This window comes from Camelus bactrianus, chromosome 22, assembly GCF_048773025.1.
Source record: "Camelus bactrianus isolate YW-2024 breed Bactrian camel chromosome 22, ASM4877302v1, whole genome shotgun sequence".
Taxonomy (NCBI): Eukaryota; Metazoa; Chordata; class Mammalia; order Artiodactyla; family Camelidae; genus Camelus; species Camelus bactrianus.
Genome location: NC_133560.1, coordinates 10,384,333 through 10,399,744, shown reverse-complemented (window position 1 = coordinate 10,399,744; position 15,412 = coordinate 10,384,333). Strand labels below are relative to the sequence as shown.

At 44.6% G+C, this 15,412-nt stretch overlaps 1 protein-coding gene and 1 pseudogene across 1 annotated transcript; both read left to right on the top strand.

Moving 5' to 3' along the window:
* The first annotated feature begins 3,036 nt into the window (after positions 1 to 3,036).
* Positions 3,037 to 10,680, top strand: RPL26L1 (ribosomal protein L26 like 1). The gene is made up of 4 exons (XM_074350285.1): positions 3,037 to 3,141; positions 3,533 to 3,709; positions 8,584 to 8,924; positions 9,412 to 10,680. The coding sequence occupies exons 1-3, from the start codon at positions 3,052 to 3,054 to the stop codon at positions 8,590 to 8,592; spliced, it is 276 nt and encodes a 91-aa protein (XP_074206386.1). The 5' UTR covers positions 3,037 to 3,051; the 3' UTR covers positions 8,593 to 8,924; positions 9,412 to 10,680.
* Positions 10,681 to 11,762: 1,082 nt separating this feature from the next.
* LOC123613436 (U6 spliceosomal RNA) lies at positions 11,763 to 11,856 on the top strand (annotated as a pseudogene).
* Positions 11,857 to 15,412: the final 3,556 nt, after the last annotated feature.

Genomic DNA, 15,412 nt, shown 5'->3' with positions numbered 1-15,412 from the left:
ACCCCCAGCAGTTGTCTTCTGTCAGTCATGTGTTGATGAGGCCGTGCACTTTATTCTGACCCAAAGAAATTATTTTGGTCTCAACTCGTGTAGTAATAGCTACGAATGACTGGGCCTTCTCCATGTTCAGGCCTCGTGTTTCTCAGTCCTCACAGCAATCCTACAAGGCTGTTCCCTCCTTTTTAGGAAGCAGAAAACAGAGATGTAGGAACTTATCTCAGTCACACAGCTACCAGGCGGTGATGCTGGAATTCAAACCCACGTCCTCCTGACTCCAGTGTTACGAAGAACAGTATGGTTCTGCCTTCCTGCCCACAATCATCTGTGTCAAAAGGGTGAACTGACCACCCACCACCCCCGCCAAAAAAACGAGGATTTAAAGTAGTGAGGGTACTTTTTTGTTTTCTGTTTTCTTCCTCATAAAACAGCCTGCAGAGGAAAGCTGAGTTGAACATCGGGGCTCTTTAACCATTACAACACAGTTTTAATTACACAAATAATACATGTTCATACCAATTGGAGGAAAAGCACAAAAGAGCAAAAAGGAAATAAAGGAAAATTAAACTCACCCATAATCCCACTAATCAGGGATAATCACTTAATATCTTAGCGATAGGCTTCCATCAACAAAGTGGATCATGCTCTTAACGTTATTTTGTAGTTTACTTTTTCGCTCACGTAATAAATAGACACTTTTCCATGTTAATAACTGGATCTCCTCATCTTTATTGCCAACAATAACCATATTGAGTATCTACTGGCAGATCAGCCTCTGCTCCCATCTCATTCAGAACCTGTTTTCTCACCTGTAAAAGGGACAATTTCAAGGGTTGTTTACCAGATTAAATAAGGTGATGTTTGTAAAGCTGTTAGCACAATGCCCGACAGTAAATGCTCAGCCTAATATGACCAGCTGTGATTATTCATCCCTTTAATACATAATAATTTCTACCATTACTTAAGTGCTGACTTTGTGCCAGTTATTGTGCTAGGGGTTCACTGAATCCTGACACCAAACTGATAAGGTAAGTACTTATTATTCCCATTTCACAGATGAGGAAAATGAGTGACCAAGAGACTAAATATCCAAAGCTACAGAGCCAGGAAATGATGGAGCTCCAACCCAGGCAGTCAGAATCCAGGGCTCTTCCCCACCGCATCACCTTCTGCCTTGGAGACATAAAAATATTCCCCGGGCATCTCCTCTGTGCCAGGCACTGTTCTAGGTCCCGGGACTTCTACACCAGTCCCTATGCATGTCTCCAAGGGAGGTACAAGGCAGGATAGTAGCCAATCCCATTAAATCCTAATTAGAATAACGGAACCTCAGGCTTTTGTCCTCTTATCTGGTGATGGCATTGTACCGGTCTTAATTTTGTTGAGACACCACAGGGGGCAGGTAAAGAAATGCTTTCCCGCCCTGATTGATAGTGAACGCCTCTTGATTACCTTGGGAAATGAGATGCCCTCACATGGCTGCCCTTCACCAGTGAGGCCCTGCGCTCCTTGGGAGCAGGGACCAGATTTCACTCCTCCCCCATCTCTCTGATCTAGCCCTGTACCTGTGGCTCCATGTAGGTACCAAATAAACGATGAAAAAGTTAATGAGCAAATGGATGAATGTGTGAGTAAATGAGCAGCTGACTGACGATGAATGAGTGCGGTAGGGAAGTAATGAATGAACAGAGAAGGAGCCAGTGGGTAAGTGAATGAATGAATGAATACATGAATGAACGCATTTATCAAAGGGCTTGGGCCTGATCAACACTGTAAGGGCTCCTCTGAGAACTCTGTGACTGCCTGTGGGCACTCAGTCATAACAGCGTTTCATTCCCAGGGGCCGCGCGCAAAGGGAGTCTCGGCCTGACGAGCTTTCGGGTGGTACCGGGACTCTGGGCTGTCTTTCCGGGGGCGGGAGGCGGAGCTCCGGCACGACCTGGCGGGACGGGGCGGGGAAAACAGGAGCCGAAGGCGGCCAGGGCAGGGCGGGGTGGGCGGGGCCGGGCTGAGTGGGGCGGGGCAGTGGCCACAAACCCGCAGGTGCTCTCGGAGAGTCCCGGCTGCACTAGATGCGCTAGAAGACTCTCGCAGAGTTTAAAAAAAAAGAGGAGTGGGGAGAGCACGACCCCGAGCTTCCATCAGCGTGGTGCATTGCACATGTTTACACCAAACACGGGAAGCTTACAATTTGCGTCATCAGAAGTTAATGGCAGAAGTCTGATCGTGAGGACCCCGGTGAGGCCTCGCCTTAGGGACTGTCCTGGAGCAAGCCCTACGTAGAGACCTCTGCTTTCATTAGGAATATCAGCCGGCTGTAATTGAGCGCTATGCCCAGACATTATTCTAAACACATTAAACGGATTAACTCATTTAGTCCTCGTAACTATTCTAGGAGCCATCTACTAAGATCATCCCCATTTCACAGATATGGAAATAGGCTCAGAAACATGGAAAAGTCTTCCCAAGGTCCAGCAACATGAAGAGGCACTTGGGTCCAGATCCCACTCGCCAACCTCAGCTCTTCCGAAAAGGGCTAAAAAAAAACTGAGGGGAAGTTTTTCAAAGCCAGGTAGATTCGCAATTACCTCAAACATTGGTGCGCTTCAAAATCTTTGGTGAGGGGAAGAGCTTGTTTTAAATTCTGACTCCCTTACTCTGACTGTCTAGTTTGGTAAGACTGTGGTGGAACACAAGAATCTGCATTTTAAACAGGCTTCCCGGTGACTTTGAAGCAGCAAATCAGCCGATTGCATTTAGAGAATCGTGACGTTAAATCACCCCGGCCATATGCCTAGACGACCTCTGCGGAGAGTAACAGGGGCAAAGAGTTTTGGGTAGGAGAGAGACTATTGCTAATGTACCTATTAAAAGAACACCAGCAAGCCTTTATGCCAGGCCCTACAAAAGTGCCGCTTCTCCCCAGCGGCGACAGCTCACTCGGGCTACGGGCTAGAACCGCGGAGCCGCCTAGAGATCCCATGGCACCTTGAAACAAGGCACTGCGATCCCACCGACCCACAGGGGGCGCTATTCAGTTTCGGTCCAACGGGAATGGAACGTTGCTTTCTTTCTGCGCTTGCGCAGCAAGGAAGCCTCACTTCCGGCCCTGCGCGCCCATGGTCTGAGCCCTGCCGCTGCTTGGTGCGTGAGTAGAGGCTCGGGTGTTCTCCGACAGTGAAGCCCTGCGCTCCATAGGCCCCTTCCCCACGTGCCGGGGGGCTGCCTGCCTCCCCAGAAGTCTCTCTGCCTAATCCCCTGCCCGAATGACCTTTTTTCGCACAGGTCATTCTTCAGCCCGAGCCCTCCTCCTTCTGTCAGCCTCAAGTCCCAGTGCCGCCCTCGCCCCACATCCCTCTAGGCAGACACGCACCCCCACGTACGTCTTACCCGGTCTAACTCCCAGACCCCTCACAGCCTTCATTCTCCTCCCTAGAGCGCTTGCGCGGTGATGGGGAGCCGTGTCCCGCATGGAGAGCAGGTCGTGGTACCCCGCTGAGCGCTCCTTCGCTCCCTCCCTCGCCTCTCTTTGCAGACGGGCACCATGAAGTTCAATCCCTTCGTGACCTCGGACCGCAGCAGAAACCGCAAACGGCACTTCAGTGCCCCGTCCCACGTGCGCAGGAAGATCACGTCGTCGCCACTCTCCAAGGAGCTGCGGCAGAAGTACAACGTCCGCTCCATGCCCATCCGCAAGGACGACGAGGTCCAGGTACGTGTCCCCCGGGCTCTAGTTACCCAGCAGCTTGGCGCTGGGTCGCCGCCTTTGCTTGAGTGTGCTTGGACGTGGGGGAGTCTTAGATTTACGTGCCTTCGGAACCCTGGCAAGTAATGCTACCCTGTAGAGGTGTTAGACCAGTAGTTGGGCCCAGGAGCCACTAGAGAGCGCCTGCCCAGCTGAATTAAGAGCATTCCCATTCAGTTCTAATTTGAAAAAAATATGTTATGCCAACCAGGCAAATTTCTCCTTTTTTACTTAGTCCGGAGGCTGCTAGTTAGCATTGCTCTGGGTGGCTCTTTAAACCAGAATTTACAGGGGAAAATATTGCGATAAGAGTAACGTTTTGGTATCATTTGGCTTAGTGGAAGCTGGGCATTTGATGGTACTGGATTTGGCAAGAAGAATGGAGAAACAGCAGCAAGTCAGAGGCGTGACATTGTGAGAGTATAACCCATGTGAGAAAGTCTGAGCCCTCTGTTCTCTGTGACTGGCGCTTAGGGTTAGGAAGTGTGGTAGGGAAGTGGGGGTGAGTAAAACAGGCTGGAAGCTAGGTTCATTCCTTGAAGGAGTATTTATTTATTGAGCACTTGCCAGGCACTGTTCCCTGGAAGACCAGCAGTGAACAGGACCCACAAGGCCCCTGCTACCATAGAGCTCACATGTTAGAACCGGGTTTCCCAACCTCAGCGCTATTGACATCTTGGGCTGGATAATTCCTTACTGTGGGGGGCTCTCCCGTGCACTGTGGAAGGTTTAGCAGCATCCCCGGCCTCTCCCCACTGGATACCAGTAGCACCTCCTCACAGTCAGGACAAGCAGAAACATTTCCAGATACTGCTCAATGTCCCTGGGAAGCAAAAGCCACCCCTGCCAACCTCCCCCCGTTAAGAATATTATTTTAGAGAATGAAATAAGGATTTGGTGTATCATCTAAGGCACTGGAACCCTGAAGGTCTGAGGAGGAAACGATCGGAATCAGGGGATCAGTTAGGCTGAGAGTGTGACGGGAATAGAGTGGGAAGAATAGTCTGGAGGTATGATTCAACCTCGCCTCCCAGATCCTTCCCATCAGACACGTTCTACAATGGAGGAATCGCAGATGCCTGCAGGGGCTGGTTAGGCAGATTAAAGGAAATGGGCTCTTTTAAAGGAGATAGTCGTCCACCCTCAGCCCTTTGCTGCCACAGGGAAATGCAGGCTCCTTGTTGTCAGATTCTTCAGTCTTGCAAAAGAACTGGAAATTTTTGGATTCTTTTCCCAGTCCCACATTTCCTTCCAGCTACTGCTCTCTACGTGGATGGCCAACCTCCTCAAGGTGAGGGCAGTTCCTCACCTCCCACTCACTCTTGGACGCTCTCCAGTCTAATCTCTGTCTCACCACTTTATAGAAACTGCTTTTGGCTGAGATCACCAGTAACCTCTTGGCGACTAAATTCAGTGGGCACATCTTGGTCTCACCGTCCTTGACTTTTTCAGCAGCACTTGGCATAGGTGTCACTGCCTTCCTTCTTGAAATAGTCTCTCTGTTTAGGTTCACAGTTTACTTCTGACTCCTCAGACTCCCTTGCAAGCCGTTTCTCCTCTGTCTGGTCCCTGACTGCTGGAGTTGGTCGGGGCCGGCACCTGGTCTTCCATTGTCTTGCCTACATTGTCCACCTCGATGATAATCTGTATTCCCAGAGCTTTAAATGTCTGCCCTGTGCTAACACCTCCCTGTTGTATATTCCAGTCCAAACCATCTTTCTGACCTCGGCCCTGTAGATCTAACTGCCTGCTGAACATCTTTATTTAGCTGTCTCACTGACATCTCAAGCTTCTCATGCAAGGATCCTCTTGATCCTGACACTCTCACTGCCTCTAAAATCTGATTCTCCTCCCATCTTTCACACCTCAGTAAGTGACACTACTATCTCCCCACTTGCGCATGCTATCAACCTTTAAATTATTATTAACAACTTCCCTTGACCCTTCTCTTCTAATCTATCACTAATTCTTATTGATTCTACCTCCAAAGTAAGTCTTGACTCTGACCACTTTTTTATATTTCCATTTTCATTTACAGCATCTGCAGCTTCCCCTCTTACTCTAGTCCATCCTCCAGAGTGGCATTATTTGCAAATCAGATCCTATCGGTGGTGCCTGACGTGCTAATTATAAAATCTAAATCATTGACAAGGCCCCATGTGATCCAGTTCTGGTCTAATACTCTGCCCTCTTCTCATCTCACTATCCCCCACATGCTCTGTACTTCCAACACACTGGCCTTTCGGGTCCTTAAATGCACCCTCTGGGTCTTTGTCCAGAGTGCTCCCTCTGCCTGGAGTGCTCTTCTCCTCTTTACCTGGCTAACTTCTCATTTTTGAGGTCTTATCTTAAATGTTGGCTCCTCAGAAAAGCGTTCCCAGATAGTTAAGCTATGTTTTAGCATAGCATCCTTTATTTTTCTTTCATAGCAAGGAACACAATTTGACATCTCTTTTTTTTTTTCAACCGAGGCATAATTTATGTACAGTAGAATGCACAGGTGAGTTTTGCCAAATGTAAAACCATGTAGTCATTACCCTGATACGACGCAGACCATTTTTAATCACCATCTGCCCTCTCCCAATTAGTGCTCATATATTTGCCTGTTTACCTATTAACTGCTTACTACCCTTCAAAGTAAGGTCCACGAGGCCAGAGAACTTCTTTTGTTACCGGACCTCAGTGCAGAGCCTGGCACACAGCTAGGGCACAGTCAATACTGAATGAATGAAAATCTATGGACTAGATGGAACTGGACCGTGAGCTAAAGAAAAAGAGGGCAGGGAGACGGAGCTGCCATTTTTGAGGGCGGAGGATGAATTGTTCTCTTTAGATATGAAGAAAATGAAACTTAGTTTAAGTCATAAAGAAATAGTATAGAAAATGAGCGCCTGAGCCGGGAATTCAGGTCTCTAACTCCAAAAGCCATACTGGGTAAGCACTTGTCCGTTAGGAGAATAAAACAGTCACAATTAGGTTTGTTAAAACTGCCTTTTCTCTCTTGGGAGCTTCTGAATCTCACCTACCGCTTTCTCTGAGCGGTTGACTATTCCCCCTGCTTGATAGAGGAAACCAAACCCATTGTCCAGGAACTTCCAGAGCTCCTGTTCCAGCCCTCTGGTTTACCTGAGTTCCACCCTCCCGCCTTCGTCCTCTCCTCTTACAGAGGAAGCGAAATCCCTGTTTCTATCTAAAGGTATCCTTCTGCCCCAGTCCGTGACACCCACCACTCTTCCCCCCTCCTGAGATCCTTCTGTCCATTAGCCCCTTTCTCTGCAGTTTACCTCTTCCTCCAAACTTGTTCCTTCTCACCAGCATTTAAGCACATTCATGTTTCCTCCTCTTTAAAAATTAAAAAAAAAAGTCCCTTAACTAACGTCTCCCTTGAGCACATGTCCTCTCTCTCATCCTCTTCAGACCCGAGATGCTTGGGTCTCTTTTTTCACCTTCGCCGTCTCACCTCTGGTGAACTCATCGCCTTAGTGGAAACGCCTTCCATCCCACTGCTCCACCAAAAGCACTCTGGCCATGACCACCAGCGACCAGTTTGTCATATCTGTTACTTTACCCCTCCAGTAGTTGATCATTCACGACATTTGACCTTCTCTTGGCTCCTGTAACACCACACTCCTCTGGTTTCCCATTTTCTCTGGCTGCTTCAATCTCTTTGGCAAGCTCTTCCAAAATGTTGACTTTTTTTTTTTTTTTCCCATATTTCTACATTCTGCTCTCTTCTCTCACCACCAGCTCCCTAAGTGAAATCAGGCTGAATTGCCATCTCTGGGGAAGGCATATCCATCCATCCAGGTGCGCAGCCAGACTCTGGATGTCATCCTTGCCTCTCCTCCCTCACCTTTCCAGTCCAGCCCACTTAGTCTCAGCCCGTCTCCCTCCTTGCTGGTCTGTCCACTGCTCTATCACGGGCGTTCCTTTGACTTGTTTTATTAACAGCTTTCTTCAGTCTTGATGATTGTTAATAGGGGTTTTTTCACAGACTTTTTTCCACATGAGAATCTCTGTTCATGTGGACTGTGGTGGATTTTCACTGAAGCATGCATGGCTGTTGTCTTTTCAGCCTGAACATCGCCTTGGTGAGTAAGCTGAACAACCTAGGTAGACATTCTAGCTGTATCGAGATTTTCCAGTTCTTTCTATGTGGTATTTTCTCTCTGTGTATTGGTTAACATCACTTATATTATGGCTGCTGTTTAATGGGCTCTTGCCTTTAGGGAAACCACAGTTGAGTTGGTTTTTGAATAGAACTGGAGTGTGAGCAGATTTTTATTATGCAAAAATAGCCCACGAGATTGTAACTTAGCATTTTAATTTTTTTCTGATTATAAGATATTTGAATTAATTGTAGAAATGTTGAAATTTGGAAGACTTTACATTTTAAAATAGCCATCTGTAATTCTGCTTCTTGCCCAATGGCAACCATGATTGACATTTGGATATATTTTCATTTCATCGTGTTCTATGCCATATATATGAAACATGCACACACAAGATTCAGGCTGTATTCTACATGTAGGTTTGTAGTCTTTTTTCTCAGGAGATCACATCTTGAGCATCTTCCTAGGTCATGGATTATTTCTTGAAACAGATTTTAGGTGGTTGCATGAGAATCTCAGTGTAATTTCTCTTACCATTCTTCTCTATTTAGGTCTTGAGGGTAATTCTATATATGCATTTTTAATTTTACTTGCTTTTTTAATTGAACTATAATTGACATATAACATTGTATTAGTTTTAGGTGTACAGTGATTATAATTTTTTTTACTCTCAGGACTAGTCCTGTGATGACCATCCTAGTTCAAGGAATGTCTTGTATTTTCCCTTAGGGGGTTTGACGACACTACAAAGGTCAGCAGATCGGCAAGGGAGTCCAGGGGTACAGAAAGAAACGTGTCATCTACATCAAGCGGGTGCAGCGTGAGAAGGCTAATGGCACGACTGTCCCCGTGGGCATTCACCTGAGCCGGGACCAAGCAGTGGTACCGGCCAGGGAGCATAACGTTCCTGCTGGAGTTGTTGGGTGTCGGTACCGTCTGCACAGGTGGCCATCATAAGGGCTTCCAGGAGGTCAGGCAGACCTGTCTGTTTTGTCATCCTCGGTGAAGTCCGCATCTCCAAGCTGGTCGCAGGAGTGTTCCAGGCATTCCAGGCATCACTTCCTTACCAGGTGATGTCCAGGGGAGAAGAGAGAACACCTACCTCTTCCTGGGGCCCTCTCACCCACCAGTGGAATACACTGTTCCTCCTTTGCACTCCCATTTTATACATGGTATTGCAGCATCTCTCTTCTGCAGTTTCAGATCCTTAAGGGCAGAATGGTTGGGCCTTACTCATCTTTATGATCTCTGTATTGCCAGTAGCCAGTTAGAATGCAGGTATTTTTGAAACAACACATTTTGCCAGCCAAGGGGTGATAAACAAATCATCCAAGTTGGTAGTATAATTTTTCACAACCCAAATGATAATTCATCACTGAACTGTCTAAATGGTGTCCTAGATCCTCGGGAGTTAGAAGGTAGGAGGTTGGGTAGCAGGAGAAGGAACCCAAGCTGCTGTTGTCAAGGGGGAGATCTGCTGTATAAGATAATTATAGTTATAAGTCCTTTCCACTTAAAAAAAAAAATTAAGATCTGTTTGTTTTTTCATGCTAACAGGTGGTTATCACCAGGCTAAAACTGGACAAAGATCGGAAAAAAATCCTTGAACACAAAGCCAAATCTCGACAAGTTGGAAAAGAGAAAGGCAAATGTAAAGAACTTACTGAGAAAATGCAGAAATGAAGTTAACCTGTGGCGCAGCCACGGTTTATCTGTAGATTATTTGCCTGATGTGTATTCCTTTGAAACTTTTCAAGATGTCTCTGGAACAGTTCGTTTCCTTCCTGTTTTGTTACTGATGTGTCTCTGTAAATCTGCTTTTGCTGTTTCAATTAATAATTTTATGAAGAAGACCTGGAAATGTTTTCTAGTCCTGAATGGTATTTATTGTTTTATAGATAAAATCCATCATATTTTCAGTTCCCCACTGCCAGTCTTTCATGTGTTTCATCTACAGAAAAAAGATGCTAATACCTGCACTGCCTTCCTGTCTCATGGAAAACACAGAAATGAAATGCCAGGATCAAATGGGCTATTTCTGAGCACACTTTGAAAGTGTGAGTGGGTGCATTCTAACATTGCTGTTACTGTCCAGTTAACTTGTTTCCAATTCTGACATTCACTTTGCACTCAAAAAAGCAACGATTTTTTTCACAAAAGATTGGTAAGCTCACAAACCATAGAACTCAATGTGCACATTCTGACTTTGTGACATTGACTTAAGAGTAGGCTCTGGTCTTTGGACAGCCATTTTGTGAGCCTCTGTTTCCCTGTTCTATGTAAGAAGCCGGGAATGCTTATCTGCAAGGCTGTGAAGATTAGAACAGCAGTCCACCAGACTCCCCAGATTTTAGGAGTCCCTTGGGTGCTTGCTAAGAGTCTCCGCCTCTTTGCCTGGAGATTCTGTGATGCAGCAGGTCTGAAGAGAGACCTCTTAAGGTCTCGTGTGCCTGTGTATTTTTCATACGGCCCTTGTATGATACTTATGACCAGGGAAATGTGGGAAATTGTCGATTAGGATGTATGTATATGTACCCACAGCACATAAAATAGAGTGGGTGCCCACACACAGTAGCTGTGTTAGCATATTGAGCTGTTCTGTCTAGCAAGCATAATAACTAGGTCGACCAGTAAGGGCTTAGTTTGTTTTTCTAATTTGAGTTCTGTCTTCATTCTCATCCAGCACATGTTTTAGGACTCCAAATTTGTATAAAAGTCAGATTTCACACTAGATTAAATTCACAGTAGGATGACCTCTTTGGATGCCTGGTCTGGGCCCAAGGCTCCCGCCGTTACTGTCATCATTAAACTTAAATTATGATATTTCTCCTAGGAGTCAGATTTGGTTTCTTTTCAGCAACTTGCTCAGTACAAGTGATAGTTGAGAGCTGTAATCCTCCCAGATCATGCCAGATTGCTTCTCATCAGCCATGTGAACAGCAGGGCCTGATCAAAAGCAGGAATTTAGCATCAACTGAAAGCTCTAATCCCAGCTCAGTCAGCCCCTAGCTGTGTGACCCGGGGCAAACGGCGTAACCTCTCTGGGCCTCAGTTTTATTCTTTATAAAATGGAGATGAGAGGAGTGCCTACCTCATTAGAGGTGCCAGACTTAGTCCTTGAGATTCCGTGCATAAAGCACGGGGAGCTCAGCAGAAGCCTTGTCTTTCAGAGATTGGCAGGGGGTCGCCCTAGGCGCAGGGAAGAGGTTTTCTCCAGGGAGTTCGGACAAATGCCTGAACGAAGAAGGAGGGTTAAAGGCAGCAGTATTGTGTTTGGGCTGCTGTGGGAGACGGGGGACTGGAGAATGCCAGCTGGGTGGGCCTGCTTATCAAGGTTCAGGCGTGGGGGTTCTAGCCTGTTTCCTGGAATGGGTCTGAATTAAGCAGTTTCCTACTGACCTTTTCATCAAATTTGCAGATGTCCACTTACTTGAGTGAGTCCCCTTGTGCTATTTTGGGAAGACTCCAAGCTTTTAAACTTCAGATAACTGCTTCTGAATGTTGGCTTTCAGAGCACACTCGGGTTGAGATGTCCAGCAACAGAGCTTTCAATGGGAGCTGGGTAGGCAAGTAAGTCTTGAACCTTCTGGGAACCAGGCAGAACTGTACTAACCAAGAGTTCTTTGAACTCTGCTGATGCTAAGACTGTGAGCAATCTGGGGGTGGCTTGGGTCTGCCTTCATTATTCTTTTAAATTAGGTTTTTGGTTTTGTTTTTTTTTTAAGAAGTTAATAGTTCTGTGTAGTACACCAGAAGGTACAAAAGGTATACAGTGAAAAGTACGTTTCCTTGTCACATTGACCCTCAGTCACTCGGTTCTCCCCAGAAGCAGTCACTGTCCCCAGTCTTTTGTAGCCTTCCAGAAATAGTCTATGCATATACGACTGGGTTTTTATTTAAAAGTTTGAGTGCTTGTTTCTGCAGCACGTATGCTGAAATGGGAACAATACAGAGAAGATTATCATGAATGACACACAAATGAGCGAAGCGTTCCGTATTTTTAAATAGCATGTGGTATCACTTAGATGTGGAATCTAAAATATGATACACATGAACTTATTTACAAAACAGAAACAGACTCACGGATACAGAAAACAGACTTACGGTTACCAAAGGGGAAAGGGTGGGGTAGGGACAAATCAGGAGTTAGGATTAGCAGACACAAACTAATATATATAAAATAAACAAGGTCCTACTGTATGGCACAGGGAATTGTATTTAATATCCTGAAATAAACCATAATGGAAAAGAATATTAAAAAGAATACATGTATGTATGACTGAATCACTTTGCTGTATATCGGAAACTAACACAACATTGTAAATCAACTATACTGCCATAAAAAATTAAAAATTAAAAAAAAATTTAAACAATCCATGAAGAAGTCTTCGTGAGAACAGCAGGTTGTCCAAATTTAAAAAAGTCGTGTATGGCTGATTTATGGCCTGAACACCATAATTACAATGTTAACACGCACCAATAATAAATAAAGTGTACTTTGTCCATCAGAAATAACTAAATGAACCACACGCTAGCCTCTCCCTACTAGGAGGGCAGCGAATTCTGGAACAGGATTTCGAAGGTCTCATCTTGTGCATCAGAGGTCTCTACCTTGTCAAGTAGTATATAATTTAAGTTTTTGGGGTTGACTTACTATTTGAAATAGGAGAGGGAGCATGGCTTAGTGGGAAGAACAGGAGCTATGAAGACCTATCTTCAAATCCCAGTTTTGTCTCTTAAAACAGCGAGATTTGGGGGGTCCGGGGTGGTGAGTATTGCCCAGTGGTAGAGCACTTGCTTAGCACGCACGCGGTCCTGGGTTCAGTCCCCAGTACCTCCATTAACAACAAGAAACAGACTTTGGGCAAGTTACAAATCGGAGCTCCTCTTTCGTAATATGTAAAATGGATTTAATAACATCTATATTAGGTTTTGTCAGCATGGAATGAGACAGGTAAATTCAAAGCGCCTTGTTGAATGACTGGCACGTGGCCATCACCAGGAACTGGCAGCTGCCGTCATCAGTGGGGGCTGCCCACAATGCATGGTCCCTACGTACGTGCTGAGCAAAGGAGCAGCGAAATATGCTGGAGTTTCAGCTTCTCCACTAACTTCCAAACTTCCAGATCAACTTGGAAAGAAGCTTTATGACTCCGTGGCTCTGCAGCTCTGCGTGCCTATTTAGGGGCTCCTTGGGGCTTGCACAATCGTGTTTTACTCTGCTCCCATTTATCTTATCCTATTGAGGTTGCCTCCAAGGCTTTTCCTGTAATTTAAAAACTATTGCGGACCTGAAGAGCTTGTTAATGTGGGTTCTATCGATTGATATGATGTACTATATTACACATTAAAACAAAAATTAAACATTTATTTTAAATTCATTTTAAGCTAATAATAATGAATCCAAAACATGTTAACACAAATAACATTTTTATGCAAAATAACTATCTGCCACAACAAAACAAAAAGAAATGCAGCAGAAAAAGTGACATTGTGTTACATTTTTGGAAAATTCCTTAATGTCTGGCTTGACAGAAGATAAAGAGATTCTTATAACGCTTCTGCGGTCCATCTGTTGCAATCTGTTGTTTTGAGTGAGGCACAGAGGAAAAATTCAGCCTCACAGAGACTGGTAGTTAGAAAAGAGATGACCTGGGAGGGCTGCTTGGAGAGTCTCAGGGACTCCCCAAGGGTCCTTGGACCACGCTGCCCAAAGTCTGATTTATTGCCTGAAGTCAACTTTAAATGCCTTGAAGGCAGAGAATATTTCTTCATTCGGAGGGTCACTGAATCCTAGTGTTTGTTCACAGTTTTCATTTGGAACGTGTGATAAAATGTTTTTGACAGACTGACTGATAGAGGGAGCTATTGGCCAATACTAGCCCACAAATATAACGCTGAGATGAAAGATTTTTCTCATTTCACAGAGGATGAAACAGATTTAGACAGAACTGGTGTCTGAACAGCCATGTCCCTGTGCTCCCTGACATCTGCTTCTCAGAGAGGCCGCCAAGAAGGCAAGGCAAAGGTTAGACTTACGAGGATCAACTTCAAAGAAAATACCTGCATTTATTTAAGAAAGGAGGAAAAATTTTACAAAAGCCAAAAAAGTGGAAGCAACCCAACTATCCATCAGCAGATGAATGGAGAAACAAAATGTGGTACAGACATACAATGGAATATTAGTCAGCCTTAAAAAGGACGGAAATTCTGATACATGCTACAACATGGATGAATCTTGAGGACATTGTGCTAAGTGAATTAAGCCAGTCACAAAAAGACAAATGTTACGTCATTCCACTAATAACAGGTATCTTGAATAATCCAACTTATAGAAAACAGAAAGTAGAATGGTGGTTGCCAGAGGCTGGAGGAGAGAATGGGGAGTTGTTTAGTGGGTATGAAAAAATTCTGAAGATTGGGTGCACAACAACGTGAACATACTTAACACTACTGGGCTGTACACTTAAAAATGGTTAAGAAGAGCCATTTGCAGCAACATGGATGGACCTAGAGATTATCATACTAAGTGAAGTCAGTCAAAGACAAATATATGATATCACTTATACGTGGAATCTAAAAAAATGACACAAATGAACTTATTTACAAAACAGAAACAGACTCACAGACATAGAAAACAAACTTATCAGGGGTAGGGATAAATTGAGAGTTTGGGATTAGCAGATACAAACTACTATATGCAGAATAGATAAAGAACAAGGTCCTACTGTACAGGGAATTATATTCAGTAACTTTTAATAACTTATAATGAAAAAGAATATATACATATATGTATAACTGAATCACTACGTTGTGTACCAGAAACTAACACAACATTGTAAATCAACTATACTTCAATAAAAAATTAAAAAACAAATAAAGAAGAAATGGTTAAGAAGGTAAATTTTAGGTTATGTTTTATGTTCTAATTTTACCACAATTAGAGTAAGTTTGGGAGTAGGGAGGGCACAGCACAGTGGTAGAGTGCGTGCTTAGCATGCACAAGGTCCTGGGTTCAATCCCGAGGGCCTCCATTAAAAAAAAGTTTTTTTTAAAAACGTAATTACCCCTCCCACAAAAAAGGAAATAAGTTTCAAAAAAGAGAAATGGGAAGGAAGTAGGACGACACTTTTCCCTCTAATTTAGTTCTGGCTGATCTCACCTTTTCTACTCAATTCTGTTGTACCAGTGTTTATTGAGCACATTCCATGTGTAAAGCACTCCTAAGGAGCAAAGATCAGTGAACAGTGCTTATTCTCAAGGAGTTTACCCTCTAGCATAGGGTTAGTTGAGTTACACACACCGGGCCACAAGACATGCATCAACAGAATGAAACAGGTCTTGGAGAAGGCGGTGCTTGGACTGAAACTTAAGACAACAGAATTTCTGCCGAGGCTACGTTGGGGGTGCAGGATGAGCACAAAGGAGAACAACGAGTTTCCTACCTTGTCCTTCGGGTAAAGACTTGGCATCATGTTTAGAGAGTTGGTACAAATGTTAAAGATCATTGGTCCAGCTTCCTATTCAATCCAGGAATCCATTCTAGTTGAATGGAGAA